Source organism: Hemitrygon akajei, chromosome 6 (genome assembly GCF_048418815.1).
Source record: "Hemitrygon akajei chromosome 6, sHemAka1.3, whole genome shotgun sequence".
Classification (NCBI taxonomy): Eukaryota; Metazoa; Chordata; class Chondrichthyes; order Myliobatiformes; family Dasyatidae; genus Hemitrygon; species Hemitrygon akajei.
In genome coordinates this window covers 67,169,126-67,192,626 of record NC_133129.1, presented here as the reverse complement: position 1 = coordinate 67,192,626, position 23,501 = coordinate 67,169,126, and the positions used below count along the sequence as shown (strand labels likewise).

General features: G+C 44.1%; 1 protein-coding gene across 1 annotated transcript; it reads left to right on the top strand.

Moving 5' to 3' along the window:
* Nucleotides 1-1,072: 1,072 nt before the first annotated feature.
* Nucleotides 1,073-8,618, top strand: LOC140729127 (actin-6-like). Its single transcript, XM_073048558.1, has one exon. The coding sequence runs from the start codon at nt 4,611-4,613 to the stop codon at nt 5,874-5,876; it is 1,266 nt and encodes a 421-aa protein (XP_072904659.1). The 5' UTR covers nt 1,073-4,610; the 3' UTR covers nt 5,877-8,618.
* Nucleotides 8,619-23,501: the final 14,883 nt, after the last annotated feature.

Here is a 23,501-nt window from a genome sequence, read left to right as displayed (position 1 = left end):
ACACCCACCAGGTTGTGTAAGCAGGACCTATCTCTCACTACAGCAATGGAAATAACTACTTTAAGTTTTAAAAAAAAGCCTGATTCTAGTGCACAGAGTGGCAAGAAAGACATAACTATATACCACATTCAAAATAAGTAAGAATCCATACTGTTGGATATTCTTCCAAGTGCGTACATAACAATGATCCTTTTCTCTGTTGTAAAGTACCGTAGATGTCGGATTATAAGCCGCTACTTTTTTCCCACATTTTGAACAGCTTTGAACACTGCGGCCTTTACTACGGTGCGGCTAATGCATGTTTTTTTTTCATGCCGCCAAAAACATTTTGCCTCGTAACAGTAGACCAATAAAATTGATGAGTAGTTCACAGAGGTCCAATGAAATTGTACGATAAATCAAGCGCACTTTCACAATTAAATTATTGTAAATCAGTCATTTGTACTCACCCTCATCAACATGGAAAACACTCGAAGAAAAGCATTGTGCTACCTTTATGGCAGTTATTTAGTTTATAATATTTTCGCTTAGTAATTCATTTGTTAGTATTTTCTAGTTAAAGTTAGAAGTGTTTTAAGTATATTTGTTTTCTGTACTACATCCCGGGATGCTATGACGTCACATCCGGTTTCGCCGCGTCTTGTGGGAAATACCGGTTTGCGATAAATGGGAAGGTGGGGGGCGAGCGGCATTAGACCTGAGCGAGAACGCTGCTTTTAAGTTAAAGGCGATCAATAACTTTTCCTGGTAGGCTGCATCATATATATTTTTTACCAGTCGTTAGGAGATATTGGAATGTTGTTCAGTAAAAAAGTATACGCAACGTAATTTGTGTGTTACCGATACATATGTATATTTAAAAGTAGCCGCGTTACAGGCACGGTTCGAAAAAAAGCATTTGCAATATGTATTTGTTTATGTTACCATATGGATTTAATTAAAAGTTAAAAAATCCTCACGTGTAATATCTGTGTAAATATCTCATATTACAACGTGGGACACCTGCGGCCTAAAATCCGGTGCGGCCTAAAATCCGGTGCGGCTTGTACAAGTACAAAATTGATTTTCTTTCTAAAATTAGAGCCAGCGGCTTTTAATCAGGTGCGCTCTGTAGTGCGAAATCTACGGTAATTATTCCCTTACAAATATACTTCTCTCGATAAAATACAGCAAATTGAACTCGCAATTGATTTGTATTGTTACGTACCCCGTAACTGGGTTGTCAAACCAGCAGAAATGGAACACTCGCTGGAGTCTGTAATTACTAGAAACTAATAAAGTTTATTAGTAAATTAAGTAATACAGTACACTAAATGCAAGGATATAAATGTAACAGGTTAGCAATGATAATATACACAGAAATATGGGAATAGGAATCAGCCAATCTCTATTGAAGTCTCGGGGTAAATGATCAGTCTTCAAGTGAAGCAGAGTTCAGTTCAGTTTAGTGTAGTTCGAGGTAGTTGTTGTGGCACTTAGAGAGAGAGAGAGTGAGAGATACAGCAGAAATTTCAGGCAAACCTGTTGTCGTCTTGTCCCGTTGTGGTCACCGACTGTGACCCCTCAGTTCCAGATGCGACCGTTCTTCCATGGTAAACCCGTCACCCAGCCAAGGGTGGACACACAACAGGTCCCCACCAGTCGTACCTTTACACTCTGTGAGCCTCTGGCCGATTCCCGCGAATCGGTCCTCCAAACTCCCACCAACTTGTGGGGGCACAATGCTCTCTCCAGGGTCTCGTGGTGTGTCTGCCTGTGTCTTAGCAAACCCGCTATTTTATCCCTCCCTGATGGGGTATCACCTGTCCATCAAACTTCACCACTTCCTGTTGTCTCAGCAGGAGTGTTAAGGAGCAGTTCAGGTTCAAAGTGAATGTCCGTGGCAGTATCAGTGCAGACACCAAAATACTGAATTATGTGCGTCTCTCTCGTTATCTCTCTCTTATTAGCATTTTGAATGGCTCTCTTGTTATCTCTCTCATTAGCATTTTGGATGGCTCTCTATCTCATTAGCAGCATCTGTTCTGCAGCTCTGCTTGCCTTCACACATAACAGTATTTTAAAAAAACTGAGGATTAGACTTATTTGAAAAAATTGTTTATTGAATTCAGTTTATTTTAGTTATAAAATTTGAAGCATTGCTACTCTAGTACTCTGGGGGTGCCATGATTGCTTAGCAGTTTGTGTGAAGCTGTTACAGCTCGGGGTGTCAGAGTTCACTGTTGGTGTTGGCTGTAAGGAGTTTGAACATTCTCCCTGTGATTGCAGGTTTCCTCCTGTAGTACAGTTAGAAGGTAAAATGTTCTATGATTAGGCTAGGATGAAATAGGTGGGTAGCTGGGAAGGCCCTACTACTGCCTTTTTCTCTAAATAAAATAATGAATTTATCACACTTCCAGTAACCTAATAGTTAGAGAATAAACATCTTGCATTGAATTATTGGTCAATGCTTCCCAAGCACTGTTGGAACAGCACTTGAAGCACCATCAGTGAATCTTGGCAACATTTGGGGGGCACAATTGATAATTCCTGGTTCCATACAGTGCAGTTGGCTTTGGGCCATGATATCTACAGCCAACCATGCTTCAAATATTCATAGCCATGTACAGAGTGAAGAAATGTTCTTGCCCATCATCATGCCACCCACTCTTTACACACACCCTTTTCAACTTTCTGACATTATCTTCATGCATTTATCTATATTCAGGTCTCAACATAAAAGTATCCCAGTTACCTGTCCAGTAATAAATTATGTTTTAAAAAGTAGCTTTAACACAAAATCTTCCCATAATGTTTCATTGGATGAGTGGGATTTGATACTGGTGATTAAGACTACTCAGAAATGGGTCTTTTGGCCATGCCAACCAAAGTGCCTTCCTGAGCTGGTTACATTTGCTTGCTTTTTGCACTTAGTCCCTTTAAACCTGGGGTCCATAGACCCCTCGTTAATGTTAGGGCTCCATGGCATTAAAAAGTTTGGGAAAGCTGCTCTAAATCTTTTCTATCCATCTACCTGTTCTACTGTATTTTTAAATGTAATTAATTGCACCCACTTACACCACTTTTGGCAGATTGCTCCATATATCCACCACCCTCTGTTAGAGAAACTTTGGTTTCCAAAGTCTCCAGAGACAGAGAAGCAGTTTCAGCGACAGGTTACTATCGATGCAATGCTCCTCAGACAGGATGAAGAGGTCAATACTCCCCAATGCCATTAGGCTTTACAATTCTACCGCCAGGACTTAGGAACTTTTTAAAAGCTATTATTAATGCTTTTTGAGATAGTGATTTAGATGCATATCATATTTTTTACTGAGTTAAGTATTGTATGTAATTAGTTTTGCTACAACAAGTGTATGGGACATTGGAAAAAAGTATCTATCTATCTATCTAAATCTTTAAATTATCTCTTCACATGTTTCTGTTCTCACCTTAAGCCTATTTCCGCTAATTTCAGCCTCCCCTACCTTGGTAAAAATACTTATCTCATCCACCTTCATTGTTAAGTAATGAAATATATGTATTCTATGATAGGCCTAAAATTATGCTTCCCTTGAAATTAATCTGGTCATGACATGCATTAACTCCAGCCTTCCAGCAACCTTGTTGACCTAGTCGATGCATCACGTTTGATTTGACAGCTGTTCTACACGTGACTACAAAAAACTGCAGAAAGTTGTGAACACAGTTCAGCTTATCATGCAAACCAGCCTCCCTTGTCTATACTTCTTGCTAAGTAAAGCAGCCAGTAAAGACTCCACTCAGATTCAACATTCTCTCTTCTCTCCTCTTCCGTCAGGCAGACGATACAACATTCTGAAAGCGTATCATAAGCACAAGGGCTTATCATCCTGCTGTATTTTTATAAGATTAAATAGTTCCTTCGCAATGATTTTGCGCCTTATTGATTACCTGTACTGCACTTTTCCTGTAGCTGTTGCCTTTTATTCTGCATTGTTGCTGTTTTATCTTGTTCTACCCCAGTGCACTGTGTAATGATCAAGCTTTTCACTGTATTTCGGTACATATGACAATAATGAATCAATTCCAATTCTAGTTTGTGGCTCCTGGCCGCTGCAGTTCCCCTGTTCACTGTGACCAGCAAGTCAATCCAACAGCGTGAACCCTGTGCCAAACATGCTCTCACAACTTCTAGATTGTTCACTAGAATATTGTATTGTTCTTCAGTTGCGGAACAGAAAGTTGTCAAGCATATTTTACCAGCAGATCCGCAGTTATCTCCAGTCGGGACAATTGAACTGAACGTGCCCCTAGCCTCCGAGTTTATATATTTGGATTATAGACTATAATTCGGGAAGTAAGCATCGTGTCGACTTTAGTGGGACGGACCTTTATTAGTTTCGGATTGTTGTATAGCGATAGTGCCGCAGGCTAACCATTAGACGGGGCAGTTCAAAACTCATTACCAACCCCAACGTGGCGGTGGAGACCCAAACCGACCCACATGACGGGATAATGGGGTGCCTGTCTGACGCCTATAGTAACAGCGATGACAAACTTAATAACTAGTATAACTTGGACCCAACCAAAGGTGGGTGCACAGGAGGGTGGTCATGTAAACAAACAGAGCGATCGGAACAGAACTAGCGATGGAAGCATCCAGCTTGTACATTAAGAAGTTTCCCGTGTCGGTGGGCGTTCTGCGCAGGAAATACCCCTCCTCCACGAGTCAAACGGTGAAATCCCAGCCGAGGATGATGTCCAACATGTCAGCCGAAAACCAGCCAGCCCGCACGGACAGAGAAGTAAGGGAGATTCGGGCACTAATGGTTGACTTGGGAACGGGCTACATTAAGGCCGGCCTCGCTGGCCGGTGCAAGCCAGCGGTTACCGTCTCGTCCATTGTGGGCAGACCAATGCAGCGCAGCGTCAAGACCGGAGACAACCGTAAGGAGAGCTTCGTGGGCAGAGAGCTGACGGCTCCCGCCGAGCTTCGGCTGAGCAATCCGCTCTACCACGGCGTGGTGGTAGATTGGGACGGTGCTGAGACCGTATTGGACTATGTGCTGGAGAAGGAACTAAAGGCGAGACCGGAGGACCATGCCGTGATGGTGGCCGACCCGCCACTCAGTCCGATAACGAACAGGGAGAAGATGGCCGAGCTCCTCTTTGAGACATTTGGGTTTCCGGCCTTGCACATCGCTAGGCAGTCTGTGCTCTCCATCTACGCTTACGGTTGTACCTCGGGGCTGGTGGTGGACTGCGGCCACGGATACTCCAGCGTGGTGCCCATTCACGAAGGCTACATCATCCCCCATATCGCCACCACCGTAAACTACGCTGGCAACGACCTAACCAAGTACCTGATGAATCTCCTCAATCAGAACGGTCACATGTTGAGCACCAACGACTACCAAACAGTGGAGTATATCAAACATAAATATTGCTGCACTGCCGCTGATTTCGAGACGGAGCTTTGTGAGGAACCCAGGGAATCTTCAGTGCAGTATGAACTTCCTGACGGCAAAGTGATCACTATAGACAAAGAGAAGATCAAGTGCCCCGAGGCCCTCTTTAATCCAGCCTTCATGGGTTCCAGTGAGCCTGGACTCCACACCATAGCTTTGAATGTCATCAACAAGTGTGACAGCTCAATCCTGGAAGAGATGTCCAGGAACATCCTACTCTGTGGTGGGTCCAGCATGTTCCCTGGCTTTCCTGTCCGTTTCCGGAAGGAGTTGAGGAAACTGGCGCAGGATATGAACCTGCAGGTCCGGGCAATTCCCATAAGGAGATATTCTGTTTGGTTTGGAGGATCGATCTTAAGTTGCCTCAAAATCTTCCAACAATTATGGATCAGCAAGAAAGATTATGATGAACATGGACCAGTAGCAGTATATCATAAAAATTTCTAAAAAAGGTCCTTGTGCATAACTGATATTCATTATCAAACCTAACTAATTCTAAATTGGGGTTAAATTATAGAGGTAATAAACTCTTTTAAATCGGTGTGATTGTTGGTATGTTTAAGCATTGTGCTTTTAAATGAAATCCAAAGTGCACCAAAATGTGTTACCTCACATGAAATCCCGCCATTGAAGATGGTGAGACTACCAAGTTTGCGGGTTAGTGTACCTTGGGCTAAACATAGCTTTGGTCTGTCCGGCTTGGATGGTCTCTGAACTGTGCAGAGACGGTGCCTGTGCTGCTCTCCTGCCAGTGCTCATTCATAATAATTCAAATTATTTTACAATTTGGACTGCTTTTGCTTGATTATCTGTTGTTAGTGTATATTTCGGGCTGGTGGGGCTCATCAGCCTTGGACGGCAGCCCACCTTGGAGAAGGAAAACTCTGATTTTAAACCTCCACTGCCTTGTGGCTGTACCCACCCATGGGAAAGGCTTCGGGAGTAAACCCCAGGGAAGAAATCCGGAGCTGGGGTCCCTAAGGCAGTTTGATGTTGTTTACAGCTTCATTCTGGCAGCCTCTGTGATGACACTAGTGCCAGGCTGTATCAGCACTTGCCCTTCCCTTGGACAACATCAGTGACGTGGAGAGGGGGAACCTGCTGCACGGGCAACAGCTGGTTCTTCAAATGTTTCCACCCAGGAGAGGACACAGTCCACCAGAGGCGCAAACCCATGATCCCCTGGGATCGACGGCTGCCTACTACTAGTGTATTATTATGGGTTGCTTTAAATGTTGTTACATGTAAAACAGTATTGTAGGTTTCCTCAGATGGGTGATGTTGCAGGCTGCAGAATGACCTTGGATCCTTTCCTGATCCTAGATGGCTAATCTCTTCCATCCCAGTATCTCCCATAACATTTCCACAGTTCACCTAAATTCTTATCTGGCCTATTTCCAGTTTCCACCACTCAGTCTTTTGAGGTTATGCCTTTATGTTTTGCCCAAATCGCTGGAATCCCTTCCTGAAACCTCTCCACTTTTAAGACACTTCTTCAAGCCTCTATCTTTGAGAAAGTTTTTCATCAAGTGTCCATCTATTTATGAGGTTTGTGACCAAATTTTCTTTAAAAGTGTTTCTGTGCAATTATCTAGAATGTATTTCTTCTTAAAGATGTTCAGTTGAATGTAAGTTATTGTTGCTCTCTTTAATCTGATATTTCCTGTGATTAAAACATTCATGATTGTGAACGTTGTCTTCTCCCTCACAGTTTGCTGGGATTGTGGCCATTTTCACCCAGTTGCTGAGGATGATGAGTCTGATTTCCTGTTCCTACGTGGATTTATTGATTCTTGGTTTGGAGTGTCAGCAGCAGGTTCAGCTGATTATCCTCCACGATTATTTAATCAAATTGGCATCAGCCACACACATTAACTCAACCAACATGGCAAAATGCACTAGAGCTGATATTACTGTCCAACATTTGTTGCTGCGTTATTGCAGTGAAATAGTTAACTATTCATTGGTGATGGCTGGCACTGTTCTTTATGCATTGTGTTAGAAATCCATGTTTCCTACAGCATTCTTATCCACAGATTCTGGAATAAGATAGAGAATTGTTTATCTAGTGTTACGACTGTGCCCCAACTCTGAGGGGCCGAAGGGTACAAAGTAGCCCCCTCCTTTTTGAGAATCGCAAGATTGCTAGTAATGCGGGTCTGGGACGCAGGAAATGAGAGAGAGACACACAGAATCCACAAGGGGTTGGGAATGTCCTTGCCCCTCAGTGATACAAAGCCATGGGAAATGGCCATTGTCTCTTGGAGACGGAATTGTGTATTGAGTACTGTACTATTTATTTGAAGCCCTCAGGGAATGACCAAAAGTGGGCTGGTTGAGGGGTGGCATCATTCCAACCTGATTGACATCTGAGACCCCGTGAGTAAGGATAAAAGAAGGTCTGGGGAACAACCCCTTCAGGCACACCAGGAGAAACGCTAGAAATCCCGTAACAGCGTTTAATAGCGACAGCCGGTGGAGGGCCCACGTGTGTCCTTTCCCGTTGCCCGGAATTGAGGCCTTACCACGGAAGACGGCTTAGCTAAAGAAGAGATCACCACCGACGACATTTCAAAGGATCGACATCATAAAAAGGAAAATGGGCAAGTTCTAAAAATCCGTCTCTCTCTCCAACCAAAGGCTGCAGCCTGCATGAACTTGAGTGACTTTTATATTTCCATCGGACAATACATTATCCCCTAGACAACGATAGAGCTATTTCTTATTGATTATTATTATACCCGCGCTTTTAGATTTAGTATTGACAACGTATATTATCTGTATGTTTGCATTGATATTATTTTTGTGTATTTTTATCAATAAATACTGTTAAAAATAGTACCGTCAGACTTCAACGGACCTCTCTATCTTTGCTGGTAAGTGACCCATTTACGGGGTACATAACAACTTGGGGTTCTCGTCTCGGGATTTGATACCAAATTGGGAGGCCAGTGAATCGGGCTTGTAAGTCCAAACTTGGATCTGGTACGCAGGTAGCCAGACGGGAAACCAGCAAAGATGGACGTGGATGAATTTATAGAAAACCCGACTCTGGAGGCGCTAGAGGCGGCCACCAAATCGGACTTGATAAATATGGCGAAGGGACTAAACCTCGCAGAGGTGAGGTTGTCAATGAAAAAGCGGGAGGTGCGAAGGGCCATAACTCAGTATTATATTGGGAAGAATGTGTTTGCAGCTGGGGTATTGGAAAATATCCCTGAAAAGGTACCCGCTAGTGGGATGGCTCAGTTAGAGTTGGAGAAATTAAGGTTGGAACATGAAATTAAGTTAAAGCAGCTGAGAAGGAGAAATAAAGGGCTGAGAAAGAAAAGGAAAGAGCCGAGAGAGAGAAAGAAAGGGCCGAGAGAGAAAAAGAAAGGGCTGACAAACAAAGGGAGCATGCACTCCAGCTAAAGGAGCAGGACAGAGCTGAGAAGCAAAGAGAGCATGACATTCAGTTAAAACAGCTGGAAGCAGCTGAGAAAGAGAGGGAGAGAGCTGAGAAAGAAAAGGAGAGAGCCGAGAAGGAGAGAGAGTATGAGGAGGCAGAGAAACAGAGGCAACATGACTTGGATATGGAGAAGTTAAGACAAGAGCGAAGAGATCAAGGGTCAGACCGAGAGGAGCGGTTTAATGTTAGTCGGGAGTTGAGGTTAGTACCTCCGTTCGAGGAGACGGATGTTGATAGTTATTTCTTGCTTTTTGAAAAGGTGGCAGTGAATCAGAAGTGGCCCAAAGAGCAGTGGGTGGCGTTGTTACAAAGTGTGTTAAAAGGGAAGGCACAACGGGCATATGCGGCGTTGTCCATGGAGGAGGGAGAAGCGGAGAATTACGCCAAAGTAAAGGAGGCCATTCCCCGGACTTACGAATTGGTACCTGAAGCATATAGACAAAAGTTCAGAAATTTAAAGAAAGGGTGGGATCAGACGTATACCGAGTTTGCCTATGAGAAGGGTGTGCTCTTGGATCGTTGGTGTACAGCAGAAACAGTGGAAGAGGATTTTTGACGTCTCAGGGAGTTAATTCTGATTGAGGAATTTAAAGGTTGTGTATCGGAGGATATCCGGATGTATTTGAATGAGAAGCCAAATAAGTCCATCTCCGAATTTGCTAGGTTCGCAGATGAATATGCCCTAACCCACAAGACAAAGTTTTCCTCGAATAAAAGTTACCAGGGAGACTGTGGGAATGATAGAGAAAGCCCGCCGGCTGAGGCAGAGGTCCCGCCGGGAGCTAGTGGTAAGATTGAGGAGGAGAGTCAAGACGGCAAGGGATTTCCGGGCTTGACCTGTTTTAATTGTGGAAAGGGGGGACATATTGCATCTAGGTGCTTTGCTCCGAGGAAGGAGACAGGAAAATGGAAAGCAGCAGTCCCTATAGGATATGCCGTGGTGATCAGTAAATCGACAAGAGAGCCCCGGGTAGACAGAGTACGAGAAGGGTCTGAGACATGTATGTCAAACGGAACCGTGTCTGTGAGAGAGGGAGACCCACCAGTTCCAGAGCGGATCTGGAGAGACACGGGAGCTGAACTGTCATTGATTAGCAGTAAGGTACTGGATTTTGGTTGCAAGACGGGAATGGTAGTTGTGAAAGGAATAAGAAAAGGGACAGAAACTGTGCCCTTGCATAGGATCATTATGAATTTTGAGCTGGTATCTGGACCAGTTGAAATGGGGGTGCGATCAGAATTCCCAAGAACTGACACGGACGTCCTTCTGGGTAATGATTTAGCCGGTGGTAAGGTTTGGTCAGCAATGAAGCTGACGAGACAGCCGGTGGAGGCCCCGCCCCTAGATTCCAAGATCTATCCCGCATGCGCGATCACTCGCAGCATGTCGAGAAAGGCAGCTGAGAGCGAGAGCAGTTTAAATCCGGCCAGTATCGATTTGGCCGAGATGTTTATACCGACCCTGTACCACGAGGGTTTAGAGGGTGGTAAAACGAAGAGTAGTAAAGTGAAAGGGAGTAAGGGAGAGGAGGTAGACCTGCCCTTAGTGAGGAGAAAATTTATAGAGGCACGAAATAAAGATGAGAAACAGATAAAGCTGTTATAAGGTCCAGGGTTGGACATGGATGATCTGTCTGGTTTGGCAGAACTGTTTGAAGAAGTTGAAAATTCTAAAGACGTTCCCGATAATGAAATGAGGGCAGTCCTAGATGAAAAGGATGTCATTACCTTGAAGAAGTCTGCTGGGTTGGCAGATGAGGTTGTTTCAGCCCGTGGGGTTGAGTTTACTCCGGAAGGGAGTTGCCCAGAGAGTAGCTGGGAGGATCAGGGGAATTTAGAATTTGAACAGGGTACGGGTATGGAAAGCCTGGAAGAGGCAAATGTCCCATTTGAGTGTGTCCGAGATGTGGATGCACGTGGTACTGAATCTAATACTGGAGCTCAGAAAAAGTCTGAGGTATTTGATTCAGTTGAAAAGGAATGCAGTCCTTGTGGGTCAGATGGACTTGGTTCAGTGAAGAAAGGGTTAACCTTGGTAATAGTGGGAAGTGAGAGTTCCCAGGTGTTTGTGCTCGAAGGTGTATTAAAAGTTAGTGAGGAGATTAACAGGTGGTGAGGTGAATATTATTATTGAAGGAAAAGGGAAAAGTGTAGTTTCCAAATTGAATGAAGAAAATTTAAAGTCTGGATTGATGTCAGATGCAGCAACCAGGCTACAGAGACAATGGCTTGGTACCGCGGTGCCTGTGAATCAATTACAGGTTGAGTTGGAAGGTAAAGGTGCCCCACACGCTATTGTTATTCCAGAGTGTGGTGTGAAACCGCAGAATTCGAAATGCTGTTTGAACAAAGAGGGATCGCTGGCATTGAGAACTTATAGCCTGAAGGGTCCCGAAGAGAAAACTAGCAACTTGCTTAAAATTAAAGAATTGTGTGGAAATTCGGAAAATGGTCTAAGTTTGGAACACATTGTTGATAAAATAACTCCTATGAAAGGAGCGGGCAAAAGCCTATTTCGCCAGGGTGCACAAGCTCACCACGTGGGAATTAACTGGAAAAGAGGCGAGGGTTAATGGGACGCCATTTTTAAATAGCAGAAGCCGGTTTTAAGGGATTTCGACAAAGCATGTGAATAATAAAGACAACCCCCATGGAAGATTGACTGTTAAGTTTGAAAGTAACATAAAGATTAGTATTTTGCATGAACTTTTGTAGTATACATGTAAGCTAAGGTCACAACTCTTTAATTTTTGTTTGCTGAAGGAAAGAAAATAAAAAAAAAAAGGTGGTTATTAAATTGGAGTCTGATGCTACAAGACTTTAATAAGGTACAAGATGTTAAGATATTAAAGGAAGTGACAATGTAATCGGTAACTGTTTAGATGCTGAATTGAATGTATAACTGTATTACTCTGTAGTGAAAAAAAAACTTTTGTATTGTGTTAGATTCTAAAATCCTGTAAGACTCTGTATTACTTCGTTTTTACCGATGGTAAAAACGCGTTGAAGAAAGGGGGTGTTACGACTGTGCCCCAACTCTGAGGGGCCGAAGGGCCCTCCTTTTTGAGAATCGCAAGATCGCTATTAATGCGGGTCTGGGACCCAGGAAATGAGAGAGAGACACACAGAATCCACAAGGGGTTGGGAATGTCCTGGCCCCTCAGCGATACAAAGCCACGGGAAATGGCCATTGTCTCTTGGAGACGGAATTGTGTATTGAGTACTGTACTATTTATTTGAAGCCCTCAGGGAATGACCAAAAGTGGGCTGGTTGAGGGGTGGCATCATTCCAACCTGATTGACATCTGAGACCCCAAGAGTAAGGATAAAAGAAGGTCTGGGGAACAACCCATTCAGACGCACCAGGAGAAACGCTAGAAATCCCGTGACAGCGTTTAATAGCGACAGCCGGTGGAGGGCCCACGTGTGTCCTTTCCCGTTGCCCGGGATTGAGGCCTTACCACGGAAGACGGCTTAGCTAAAGAAGAGATCACCACCGACGACATTTTGAAGGATCGACATCATAGAAAGGAAAACGGGCAAGTTCTAAAAATCTGTCTCTCTCTCCAACTAAAGGCTGCAGCCTGCATGAACTTGAGTGACTTTTATATTTCCATCGGACAATACATTATCCCCTAGACAATGATAGAGCTATTTCTTATTGATTATTATTATACCCGCGCTTTTAGATTTAGTATTGACGACGTACATTATCTGTATGTTTGCATTGATATTATTTTTGTGTATTTTTATCAATAAATACCGGAAAAATAGTACCATCAGACTTCAACGGACCTCTCTATCTTTGCTGGTAAGTGACCCAGTTACGGGGTACGTAACACTAGGTAGAAAACAATCAACTGTAACATCCCATAAAATCAGAGTCAATTTTAGCAAAATTCCAGCTATGAAGAGGGGAATAATCTGCAGGTCAAAGCATTCTGCTTTTACACATCCACGGTAAACAAAACAGCTCATTTTAAGAGCTGGAGATGCAAGAGATTGTTAGTGCTGGAATCTGGAGCAACAGCAAAAAAAAAACTGCTGGAGGAACGGATGTCCCAATGCAGGGTTTCAACTGAAATACTGACTGTTCCTTTTGCTCTACGGATGCTGCTTGACCTGCTGAACTCTTCTAGCAAATAACAAGCAGGATAGACTAAGGAGATACAGTTGATGTTGTGTACTTGGATTTTCAGAAGTCCTTTGACAAGGTGCCACACGTGAGGCTACATAGCATGCTATGAGTCCATGGTATTACAGGAAAAAGCAGTGGCTGATTGGCAGGAAGCAAAGGATGGGATTAAAGGGAGCCTTTTCTGGCTGGCTGCCAGTGGCTAGCCGTGATCCACAGGCGTTTGTGTTGGGACAGGTTCTTTTTATGTAATATGTCAATGATTTGCATGATGGAATTGATGGCTTTGTTGCAAAGTTTGCGGACAATACGAAGATAGGTGGAGTGGCAGGTAGTTTTGATGAAATAGGCTACAGAAGGACTTGGATTAGGAGAACGGGTGAAGAAGTGGCAGATGGAATAGAGTGTCGGGAAATGTATGGTCATTAACTTTGTTAGAAGAAATGAAAGGGTTGACTATTTTCTAACTGGAGAGAAAATACAAAAACCTGAGGCATAAAGGGATTTGGGAGTCCTTGTGTGGGACCCCTTAAAGGTTAATTTGTAGGTTAAGTCAGTGGTGAGGAAGGCAAATGCAATGCTAGCATTCATTTCAAGATGACTAGAATAAAAAAGCAAGGATGTAATGTTGAGACTTTATAAAGCACCTACATCTTTTGGATTTATATACTCCTCACTTGGAGCATTGTGAGCAGTTTTGGGCCCCTTTCTTAGAAAGGATGTGCTGAAACCGCAGAGGAGGTTCACAAAACTGATTCCAGGATTGAATGGCTTGTCGAATGAAAAACATCTGATGGCTCTGGGCCTGTATTCACTGGAATTCAGAAGAATGAAGGGTGACCTCATTGAAACCTATAGAATGATGAAAGGCTTTGATAGAGTGGATGTGGAAAGGATGTTTCCTATGGTGGGAGAGTCTAAGAGCAAAGACACAGCCTCAGGATAGAGGTTGTCAGTTTGGGATGGTAGTGAGGAGGAATTTCTTTATCCAGACAGTGCTGAATCTGTGGAATTCTTTGCCACAGGCAGCTGTGGAGACCGTCTTTATATTTAAGGCAGAGGTTGATAGATTCTTGATTGGTCAAGGTGTGAATGGATATGGGGGGAAGGCAGGAGATTGGGGCTGAGAGGAAACATGGATCAGCAGTCAGCAATCAGAAATGTGTGGGCGACGGAGTAGTGGGAGACAGAGTAGGAAGGCTTTGGCTCAACGGGGCTTCGGCGATAAAGGGTTGAGGTGAGGTAGGTTATCTGTTTAGAATACAGACAGGAAGTATGTGTGTGAGACTGGCTTTCTGTGCTCGGTGTCAGATGTGGGAGGTCCTGGAGACTCCCAGCCTCCCAGGTGGCCACATCTGCACCAGGTGCGTTGAGCTGCAGCTCCTTAGGGACCAGGTTAGGGAACTGGAGATGCAGCTCGATGATCTTCATCTGGTCAGGGAGAGTGAGGAGGTGATAGAGAGGAACTATAGGCAGGTAGTCACTCTGGGACCTGGGGAGACAGATAAGTGGGTAACAGTCCAGAGGGGGAAGGGCAAGAAGCAGGTGCTAGAGAGTACCCCAGTAGCTGTGCCCTTTAACAATAAGTACTCCTGTTTGAGTGCAGTGATCGGGGACTCTATAGTTAGGGGGTCAAACATTGAGATAAGGGAAAGGATGGTAGGATTCAAGAACTGTGGTGTACAAAGGCTGTTGTAAATCTAGTCAAGAAAAAAAGAGCTTATGAAAGGTTCAAAAAACTAGGTAATGATAGAAATCTAGTAGATTATAAGGCTAGCAGGAAGGAGCTTAAGAATTAAATTAGAGGAGCCACAAAGGGCCATGAGAAGGCCTAGATGGACAGGATTAACGAAAACCCCAAGGCATTCTACAAGTATGTGAAGAGCAAGAGGATAAGATGTGAGAGAATAGGACCAATCAAGTGTGACAGTGGAAAAGTGTGTATGGAACCGGAGGAGATGGCGGAGGTACCTAATGAATACTTTGCTTCAGTATTCAACACGGAAAAGGAGCTTGGCGATTGTAGGGATGACTTGCAGTGCACTGAAAAGCTTGAGTATGTAGATATTAAGGACGAGGATGTGCTGGAGCTTTTGAAAAGCATCAAGTTGGATAAGTCACTGGGACCAGACGGGATGTACCCCAGGCTACTATGGGAAGCGAGGGATGAGATTGCTGAGCCTCTGGCTATGATCTTTGCATCATCAATGAGGACGGGAGAGTTTCCAGAGGGATGGAGTGTTGCAGATGTTGTTCCCTTATTCAAGAAAGGGAGTAGAGATAGCCCAGGAAATTATTGACCAGAGAGTCTTACTTCAGTGGTTGGTAAGTTGATGGAGAAGATCCTGAGAGGCAGGATTTATGAACATTTGGAGAGGCATAATATGATTAGGAATAGACAGCATGGCTTTGTCAAAGACAGGTTGTGCCTTACGAGCCTGATTGAATATTTTGAGGATGTGACAACACATTGATGAGGGTAGAGCCGTAGATGTAGTGTATATGGATTTTAGTAGGGCATTTGATAAGATACCCCATGCAAGGCTTACTGAGAAAGTAAGGAGGCATGGGATTGCTTTGTGGATCCAGAACTTGCTTGCCCTCAGAAGGCAAAGAGTGGTTGTAGACGGGTCATATTCTGCATGGAGCTCAGTGACCAGTGGTGTGCCTCAGGGATCTGTTCTGAGACCCCTACTCTTTGTGATTTTTATAAATGACTTGATGAGGAAGTGGAAAGATAGGTTAGTAAATTTGCTAACACAAAGGTTGGGGGTGTTTTTGATAGTGTGGAGGGCTGTCAGAGGTTACAGCGGGACATTGATAGGATGCAATACTGGGCTGAGAAATGACAGATGAAGTTCAACCCAGATAAGTGTGAGGTGGTTCATTTTGGTGGGTCAAATATGATGGCACAATATAGCATTAATGGCAAGACTCAGCAGTGTGGAGGATCAGAAGGATCTTGGGGTCCAAGTGCACAGGACACTCAAAGCTGCTACGCAGGTTGACTCTGTGGTTAAGAAGGCAAATGGAGCATCGACCTTCATCAATCATGGGATTGAGTTTAAGAGCCGAGAGGTAATGTTACAGCTGTATAGGACCCTGGTCAGACCCCACTTGGAGTACTGTGCTCATTTCTGGTCACCTCACTACAGGAAGGATGTGGAAACCATAGAAAGGCTGCAGAGGAGATTTACAAGGATGTTGCCTGGATTGGCAGCATGCCTTATGAGAATAGGTTGAACGCACTTGGCCTTTTCTCCTTGGAGTGACGGAGGATGAGAGGTGACCTGATAGAGGTGTACAAGGTAATGAGAGACATTGATCGTTGATCATTGAGGCATGGATAGTCAGAGGCTTTTTCCCAGGGCTGAAGTGGCTCACACGAGAGGGCATAGTTTTAAGGTGCTTGGAAGCAGGTACAGAGGAGATGTCAGGGGTAAGTTTTTTTACGCAGAGAGTGGTGAGTGCATGAAATGGGCTGCTGGTAGCGGTGGTGAAGTCGGAAACGATAGGGTCTTTTAAGAGACTCCTGGGTGGATACATGGAGCTTAGAAAAATAGAGGGCTGTGGGTAAGCCTAGGTAGTCCTAAGGTAAGGACATGTTCGGCACAGCTTTGTGGGCTGAAGGGCCTGTAGTTTTCTATGTTTCTAATGATGAAATGGTGGAGCAGACTCGATGGGCCAAATAGCCTAATCTGCTCCTCTATCTTATGGTCTTATACACAGCTTACTGAAGAGCTGAATCAATCAATTTGAATAAAAAGTACTGAACTGCATCGTAGTGTACGAAAATATGGTGCTAACCAGAAAACTCAACACTACAATATAAACTAATACTGTAAGGGAAAGGGAATAGGCAGACTTTGTATATGACCCCTGTGGCTGTTCTCCTCGACAATAAGTATACTACTTTGAATACCATTGGGAGGGAGGAACCCACCAAGGGAAAGTCACAGCAAATAGGTCTTTGCAATGAGTCTGGTTCTGTGGTTCGAAAGGAAAGGAGAGAGCAGTGGTGATAGGGCAGGGGTTCTCAACCTTTTTTATGCCATGGGTCACAAGTTGGTAACTTGTGAGTTAGGGGAAGAGTCAGGAGTTTCTGGGGGTGTAAAAGAGACTCTGAGATGGTATGTTACCTCCCAGATCGAGGGTCAGGGATGACTTAGGGGGATGGGAAGCGGAGAGATAGTTGCTAAGAGGAAGGTTGAGCAGGCAGAAAAATCTGTTACAACAACATAGGCTGGAGAAGGGATGAGGTCCTGAAGAGAGCAATATAGGCAGGAAGGTGAAAAGCAGGACCTTGGGTGGTAATCTCTGGATTGTTGCCTGTGCCATGCACCAGTGAGACTAAGAATAGGAGGATTTGGCGGACAACACTGCGGCAAAGAAACTGGTGTAGGAAATCGGGTTTCAGATTTGTGGATCATTGGGATCTCTTCTGGGAAAGGTATAACCTGTTCAGAAGGGATAGGTTACACCTCAACTTGCGAGAGATTAATATCCTTGAGGGCAGGTTTGCTAAAGCAGTTGGGGAGGGTTTAAACTAGATTGGCAGGAGGGTGGGAACCAGAGAGGTAGTTCTGAGGATGGGCAGTTGGTGTAAAGGTAAATATAGGATGGAGAAAGACTGAGGAAGGATAGGCAGTGGAAAGGGCATAACTGCAGTCCATTGGATGGGTTCAAACATGTCTATTTTAAGGTGAGAAGTAATAGGAACAAGGGCAATGAACTTAGAGCAAGGTACAGTACATGGAACTGCAACGTTGTGACCATTGCAGAGACACGACTGTCACAAGGGCAGGTAATGGTTACTAGATGTTCTGGGATTTTGGTGTTTTAAAAGGGACAAGGGTTGGGTGGAGGAGTGGCATTGGTAATCAGGGATATTATCACTGCTGCAGAAAGGGAAGGCATCATACAGGAATTGTCTCTTGAGTCAGTCAGAAACAGGAAGGGAGCAATCACTCTATTGTGAGTATTCTATAGACCCCCTAATAGCAGCAGAATCACTAAAGTGCAGATCAGGAGGCAGATTTTGAAAACATGCAAAATTAACAGGGTTGTTGTCATGGGTGACTTCAACTTCCCTAATATCGATTATCAGCTTCTTAGTGCAAAGGGGATTGGACAGAATTTGTTAGGTGTGTCCAGAAAGGACTCCTGAAGCAGTATGAAGACAGGCAGACTATAGGAGAGGTCATACTGGATCTGGATCTAGGTAATGAACCTAGTCAGATATGACAGATTTCCTCTCGGTGGGTGAGCATTTCAGAGATAACTCCTTAACATTTATTATAGCCTTGAACAGGGATAGGAACATTATGGGAAAGTATTGGTGGAGGAGATTATGAAGCTATTAGGCAGGACCTTAGGAATGTAAATTGGGAGAAGATGTTCTCAGGGAAATGCACAACAGAAATGGGGGAACAATTGGGGAAGTCCAGAACGAGGGGTCACAGTTTAAGGATAAAGGGGAAGCCTTTTAGGACCGAGATGAGGAAAAACTTCTTCACACAGAGAGTGGTGAATCTGTGGAATTCTCTGCCACAGGAAACAGTTGAGGCCGGTTCATTGGCTATATTTAAGAGGAAGTTAGATATGGCCCTTGTGGCTAAAGGGATCGGGGGTATGGAGAGAAAGCAGGTACAGCGTTCTGAGTTGGATGATCAGCCATGATCATACTGAATGGCAGTGCAGGCTCGAAGGGCCGAATGGCCTACTCCTGCACCTATTTTCTATGTTTCTATGTTTAAAATTTTCATGGGGTTCTGAACAAGTTTGTCCCTTTAAGGCAGGGGAAGGATGATAGAGTGAAGGACCCATGGTTGACAAGTGATGTGGAACATCTAGTCAAGAGAAAGAAAGAAGCTTACTTAAGATTTAGAAAGCAAGGATCAGACAGGGTTCTTGAGAGTTACAAGGAGCTTAAGTATGTACTTAGGAGAGCCAAAGTTCTAGAAGGGGACCTTGGTGAGTAGGGTTAAGAAAAATCCCAAGTAATCCCAAGTACATATGTGAAGAACAGCTAGATGGCTAGAGTGAGGGTATGATATCAGAATAGGACAGGCTAATATGCTAGAACACATCGAAGTTAATATGGGAATTTGCTGGAACTTTTGGAAAACAAAAATTAGGATAGGTAAGTCCTGGGGCCAGTTGGGTGCGGCTCAGGTTACTACAGGAAGCGAAGGAAGAGAATGTTCTGCCTTTGGCAATGATCCTTGCATCCTTTCTGGCCATAGGAGTAGTTCCAGAGGATTGGGGAATGGCAAAGGTTATTCCTTTGTTCAAGAATGGCGGTGGGGTTAATCGTGGGAAATATCGATCAGTGAATAAGGAAACAATTAAGGAGGATTTTTAGAGAGAGGATTTATGACCATTTGGAGAAGCATAGTGCGATTAGGGATTGTCAGTATGGCTTTGTGAGTGGCAGGACATGCCTCACGAGTTTGATTGAATCCTTTGACAAAATGATAAAACAAATTGAAGGCCAACCAGTGGATGTGGTTTATGGATTTTAGTAAGGCATTCAACAAGCTTCCCCATAGTAGGCCCATTCAGAAAGTTGGGAGACATGGGATCCAGGAGAACTTGGCTGCAAGGATTCAGAATTAGCTTGTCCACAGAAGACAGAGGGTGATAGTAGATGGAGCATATGCTGCTTGGAGGTCGATGACCAGTGATGTTCCACAGAGACATGATCTGAGACATGGCTCTTTGTGATTTCCATAAATGACTTTGATGAGGAAGTGGAAGGGTGGGTTAATAAGTTTGTAGATGACGTGAAGGCTGGTGGTGTTGTAGATAGAGTAGAAGGTTATAAGTAGAGGGATGGGGGATTTTAGGGTTCACGTCCATAGATTCCTCAAAATCAACACACACGTTGATAGAGTGGTTAGCCTTCATTAGTTGCGGCAGGGAATTGCGTTTATGAGCTGTAATGTTGCAATTCTATAAAGCTCTGGTTAGACAGAGTATTGTGTTCAGTTTTGGTTGTCTCATTATAGGATGGATGTGGAAGCTTTAGAGAAAATGCAGGGGTGTTTTACCAGGATGCTGTCTGGATTAGAAGACACGTCTTATGAGAATACAGTAGATTGAGTGAACAAGGGGTTTTCTCTTTGGAGGAAGGGATGAGAGGTGACTTGATAGAAGTGTATAATATGATAAGAAGCATACATAGATTGGACAGCCAGAGACTTTTTCCAAGGGTGGAAGAGGCTAATATGAGGGGTTATAACTCGAAGGTGTTTGGAGTAAAGTATGGGAAGATGTCAGAGGTAGATTTTTTTTACACAGAGAATGGTAGGTGCATCGAATATGCTATCAGGGTTGGTAGTAGAGGCAGATACCTAAAGAACCTTTAAGAGACTTAGGCACATGGATGAATAAGAAATGGAGGTGCTATGTGGGATTGATCTTGAATAGGTTAAAGTGGGCACAGTGTCATGGGCCAAAGGGCCAGTACTGTGGTGTACTGTTCTATTTTTGTGATAATGTTTTTATAAATAAACTATATACCTGGATATCAGCTGCCTTTCATTAGTTGAGCATTGTGAAGGATGTACAGCCACACTCTCCACACCTTATATACCTGGTCAGCTTCTCTGGCTACACAGAAGACACAAGAGATATACATGCTGGAATCTGCAGCAAAAAACAATCTGCTAGAAGAATCCAGCAGGTTGAGCAGCACTGAGACGGTGGGAAGCTGCCACTGTTCTGGGTTACCCCGCATCAGATCTTTAAACTTTGACAATCCCCCCCACCCCACCCCTAAGATGCTGCTCAACTTGTTGGATTCATCCAGCAATTTGTTGCTCCAGCTGCCGTGGTACTGCACTCTCTAACTGTACTGCCTGGTCTCTGGTTAGACCTAAAAGGGTAAGGTTTGTCTTGCCCTGAATTCTGAATGCACCCTGGCTCAGCCCTCTACCCAAACACAGCAGACTTAACTATCACGTAAAATACATTCGCTTAACGAACCTTAATTATACGGAAAGGTTTTGTTTAATCAAATTCTTCGCTTACCTCGCCAACAAAGGGCGGAAAACACATTTCACTTATCGTAACATGAATCAACTGCCACTTAGCACACCACCAGACCACCTTGAGAAATTATGGTCACAAGTATAATGCTGTCGGGCAGTAAAGACACAGGTGGGGGAGGAGGGAGGCTCCATCTCTGATTGAGAAAGTGGCTGACTGTGGTGTATCACTAAACCGAAGCTCATCCAAAAACTATCCGGCGATCGCAAGTCATTGAACTGGATCTCCAATGAAAATACATTGGCGAGCGTGGTCAGTGAACCACCTTACCCCTACCACCCTCAGAGCATTGCTACTAAGACAGGCTAGAGACACACAAGAGATTGCAAACGTTGGAATCTGGATCAAACAACAAACAGCTGGAGGAGCTCAGTCTCTCGGCCAGTGAGGTGAAAGCATGCTTATGTTTCAGGTTGAGACCCTGCAGTGAATATGAATGATTTTTTTAATGCAAAAAAGAAATAAAAGACTCAATAGTAACTTTCCACTGGATGAATAGAGAGTAAATCATTTTATGGAAATGTGCAAGGGAAAGGAACTAATTGGATATCTGTACCAAGGAGCTACATGAGGCACAAAGAGCAGCAACCTCTTCATGCTGTGTCATTGGGCTTAACCTAAGCTCAACAGGACACGATTAAGCATTCATGTTCAAGTTTAATTGTCATTCAACCACATGAGTATCATGAAAACAGCCAACAAAAGAACGTTTAAACTAAATTTGCAGGGGGTGGGGATCCAGAATGTGAGAGAGGATAGCGAGAGGATGAATAAAGGACAGGTGGGGACTACACGGTTCCGGAATATTAAGTGTGTAATAGGGGAAGGTGGGGCGGAACAAGTGATAAGGAGGACTCGTGTACAGAGGGATGGTCTGACGGAACATGGAGTTAAATGTGTTGCAGAATAAGTAAATGTAGGAAGGACAACAAAATTCTAGGGGCGTATAGCCTGATGGGAGTTCGGGGAGCTGGGTTAAGCACAATAGGCAGCGATTCAAACAGAGAGAGAAGAAATGGGTTAAAAATTCTATATCTGAATGCACGAAATGTCAGGAATAAGGCGGATGAGCTTGAAGCCCAGGTGTGAATGGGTAACTATGATGTTGTTGGGATAACGGAGACATGGCTGCAGGGAGATCAGACCTGGGAAATGAATGTACAAGGGTATACGTGCTATTGTAGGGACAGAAATGTGGGCAGAGAGGGTGGGGTGGCCCTGTTGGTGAGGAATGAGATTCAGTCCTTTGCAAGGGGGGACATAGGGTCAGAAGAAGTAGAGTCTGTGTGGATAGAACTGAGGAACAGTAAGGGCAAAAGGACCCAAATGGGTGTTGTCTACAGGCCACCAAACAGTAGCATGGATATTGGGTGCAAGTTGAATAGGGAGTTAACATTGGCATGTGGCAAAGGTAATGTCGCAGTGGTTATGGGGGATTTCAACATGCAGGTGAACTGGGAGAATCAGGTTGGTGCTGGACCACAGGATAGGGAGTTTGTAGAGTGCCTACGGGATGCAGTCTTGGAACAGCTTGTACGAGAGCTGACCAGGGACAAGACTATTCTGGATTTAGTGTTATGTAATGAACAGGATTTGATAAGCGATCTCGCAGTAAAGGAGCCATTAGGAGGTAGTGATCACAATATGATAAGCTTTTATCGGCAATTTGAGAAGGATAAGGGCAGCTCAGAGGTGTCAGTGTTGCAGATGAACAGGGGAAACTATGGAGCCGTGAGGGAGGAGCTGGCCAAAGTTGACTGGACGGATAGCCTAGCAGAAAAGACAGTGGAACAGCAATGGCAGGTATTCTTGGGAATAATGCACAAGGTGCAAAATCAGTTCATCCCCCAGAGAAGGAAGGATTCAAAGGGGGGAAAGGGGCCTCAGTGGTTGACAAAGGAAATCAGAGATTGCATAGCATTAAAAAAAAAAGGAAATATGACAGAGCTAAGGTGAGTGGGAGGACAGATGATTGGTAAGTTTTTAAGGAACAACGGAACTTAACTAAAAAGACAATACGGGGAGAAAAAAATGAAGTACGAACGCAAGCTAGCCAGGAATATAAAGGAAGATAGCAAAAGCTTTTTTAGGTATGTGAAGAGAAAGAAGATAGTTAAGAACAATGTTGGGCCCTTGAAGAATGAATTGGGTGAAATTGTTATGGGAAACAGAGAAATGGCAGAAGAATTTAATGAGTACTTTAGATCTGTTTTCACTAAGGAAGACACAAGCAATCTCCTAGATGTATGGATGGGCCAAGGACATAGGGTAACAGAGGAAATGAAACAGATTGACATTCGGAAGGAAACGGTGATGAGAAGACTGATGGGACTGAAGGCTGACAAATCCCCAGGTCCAGATGGTCTGCACCCTAGGGTACTAAAGGAGGTGGCTCTGGAAATTGCGGATGCATTGGTAATCATTTTCCAATGTT

Excerpts from the sequence above, each read along its gene's own strand:
- LOC140729127 (XM_073048558.1), top strand. The coding sequence starts at position 4,611 with ATGGAAGCATCCAGCTTGTACATTAAGAAGTTTCCCGTGTCGGTGGGC.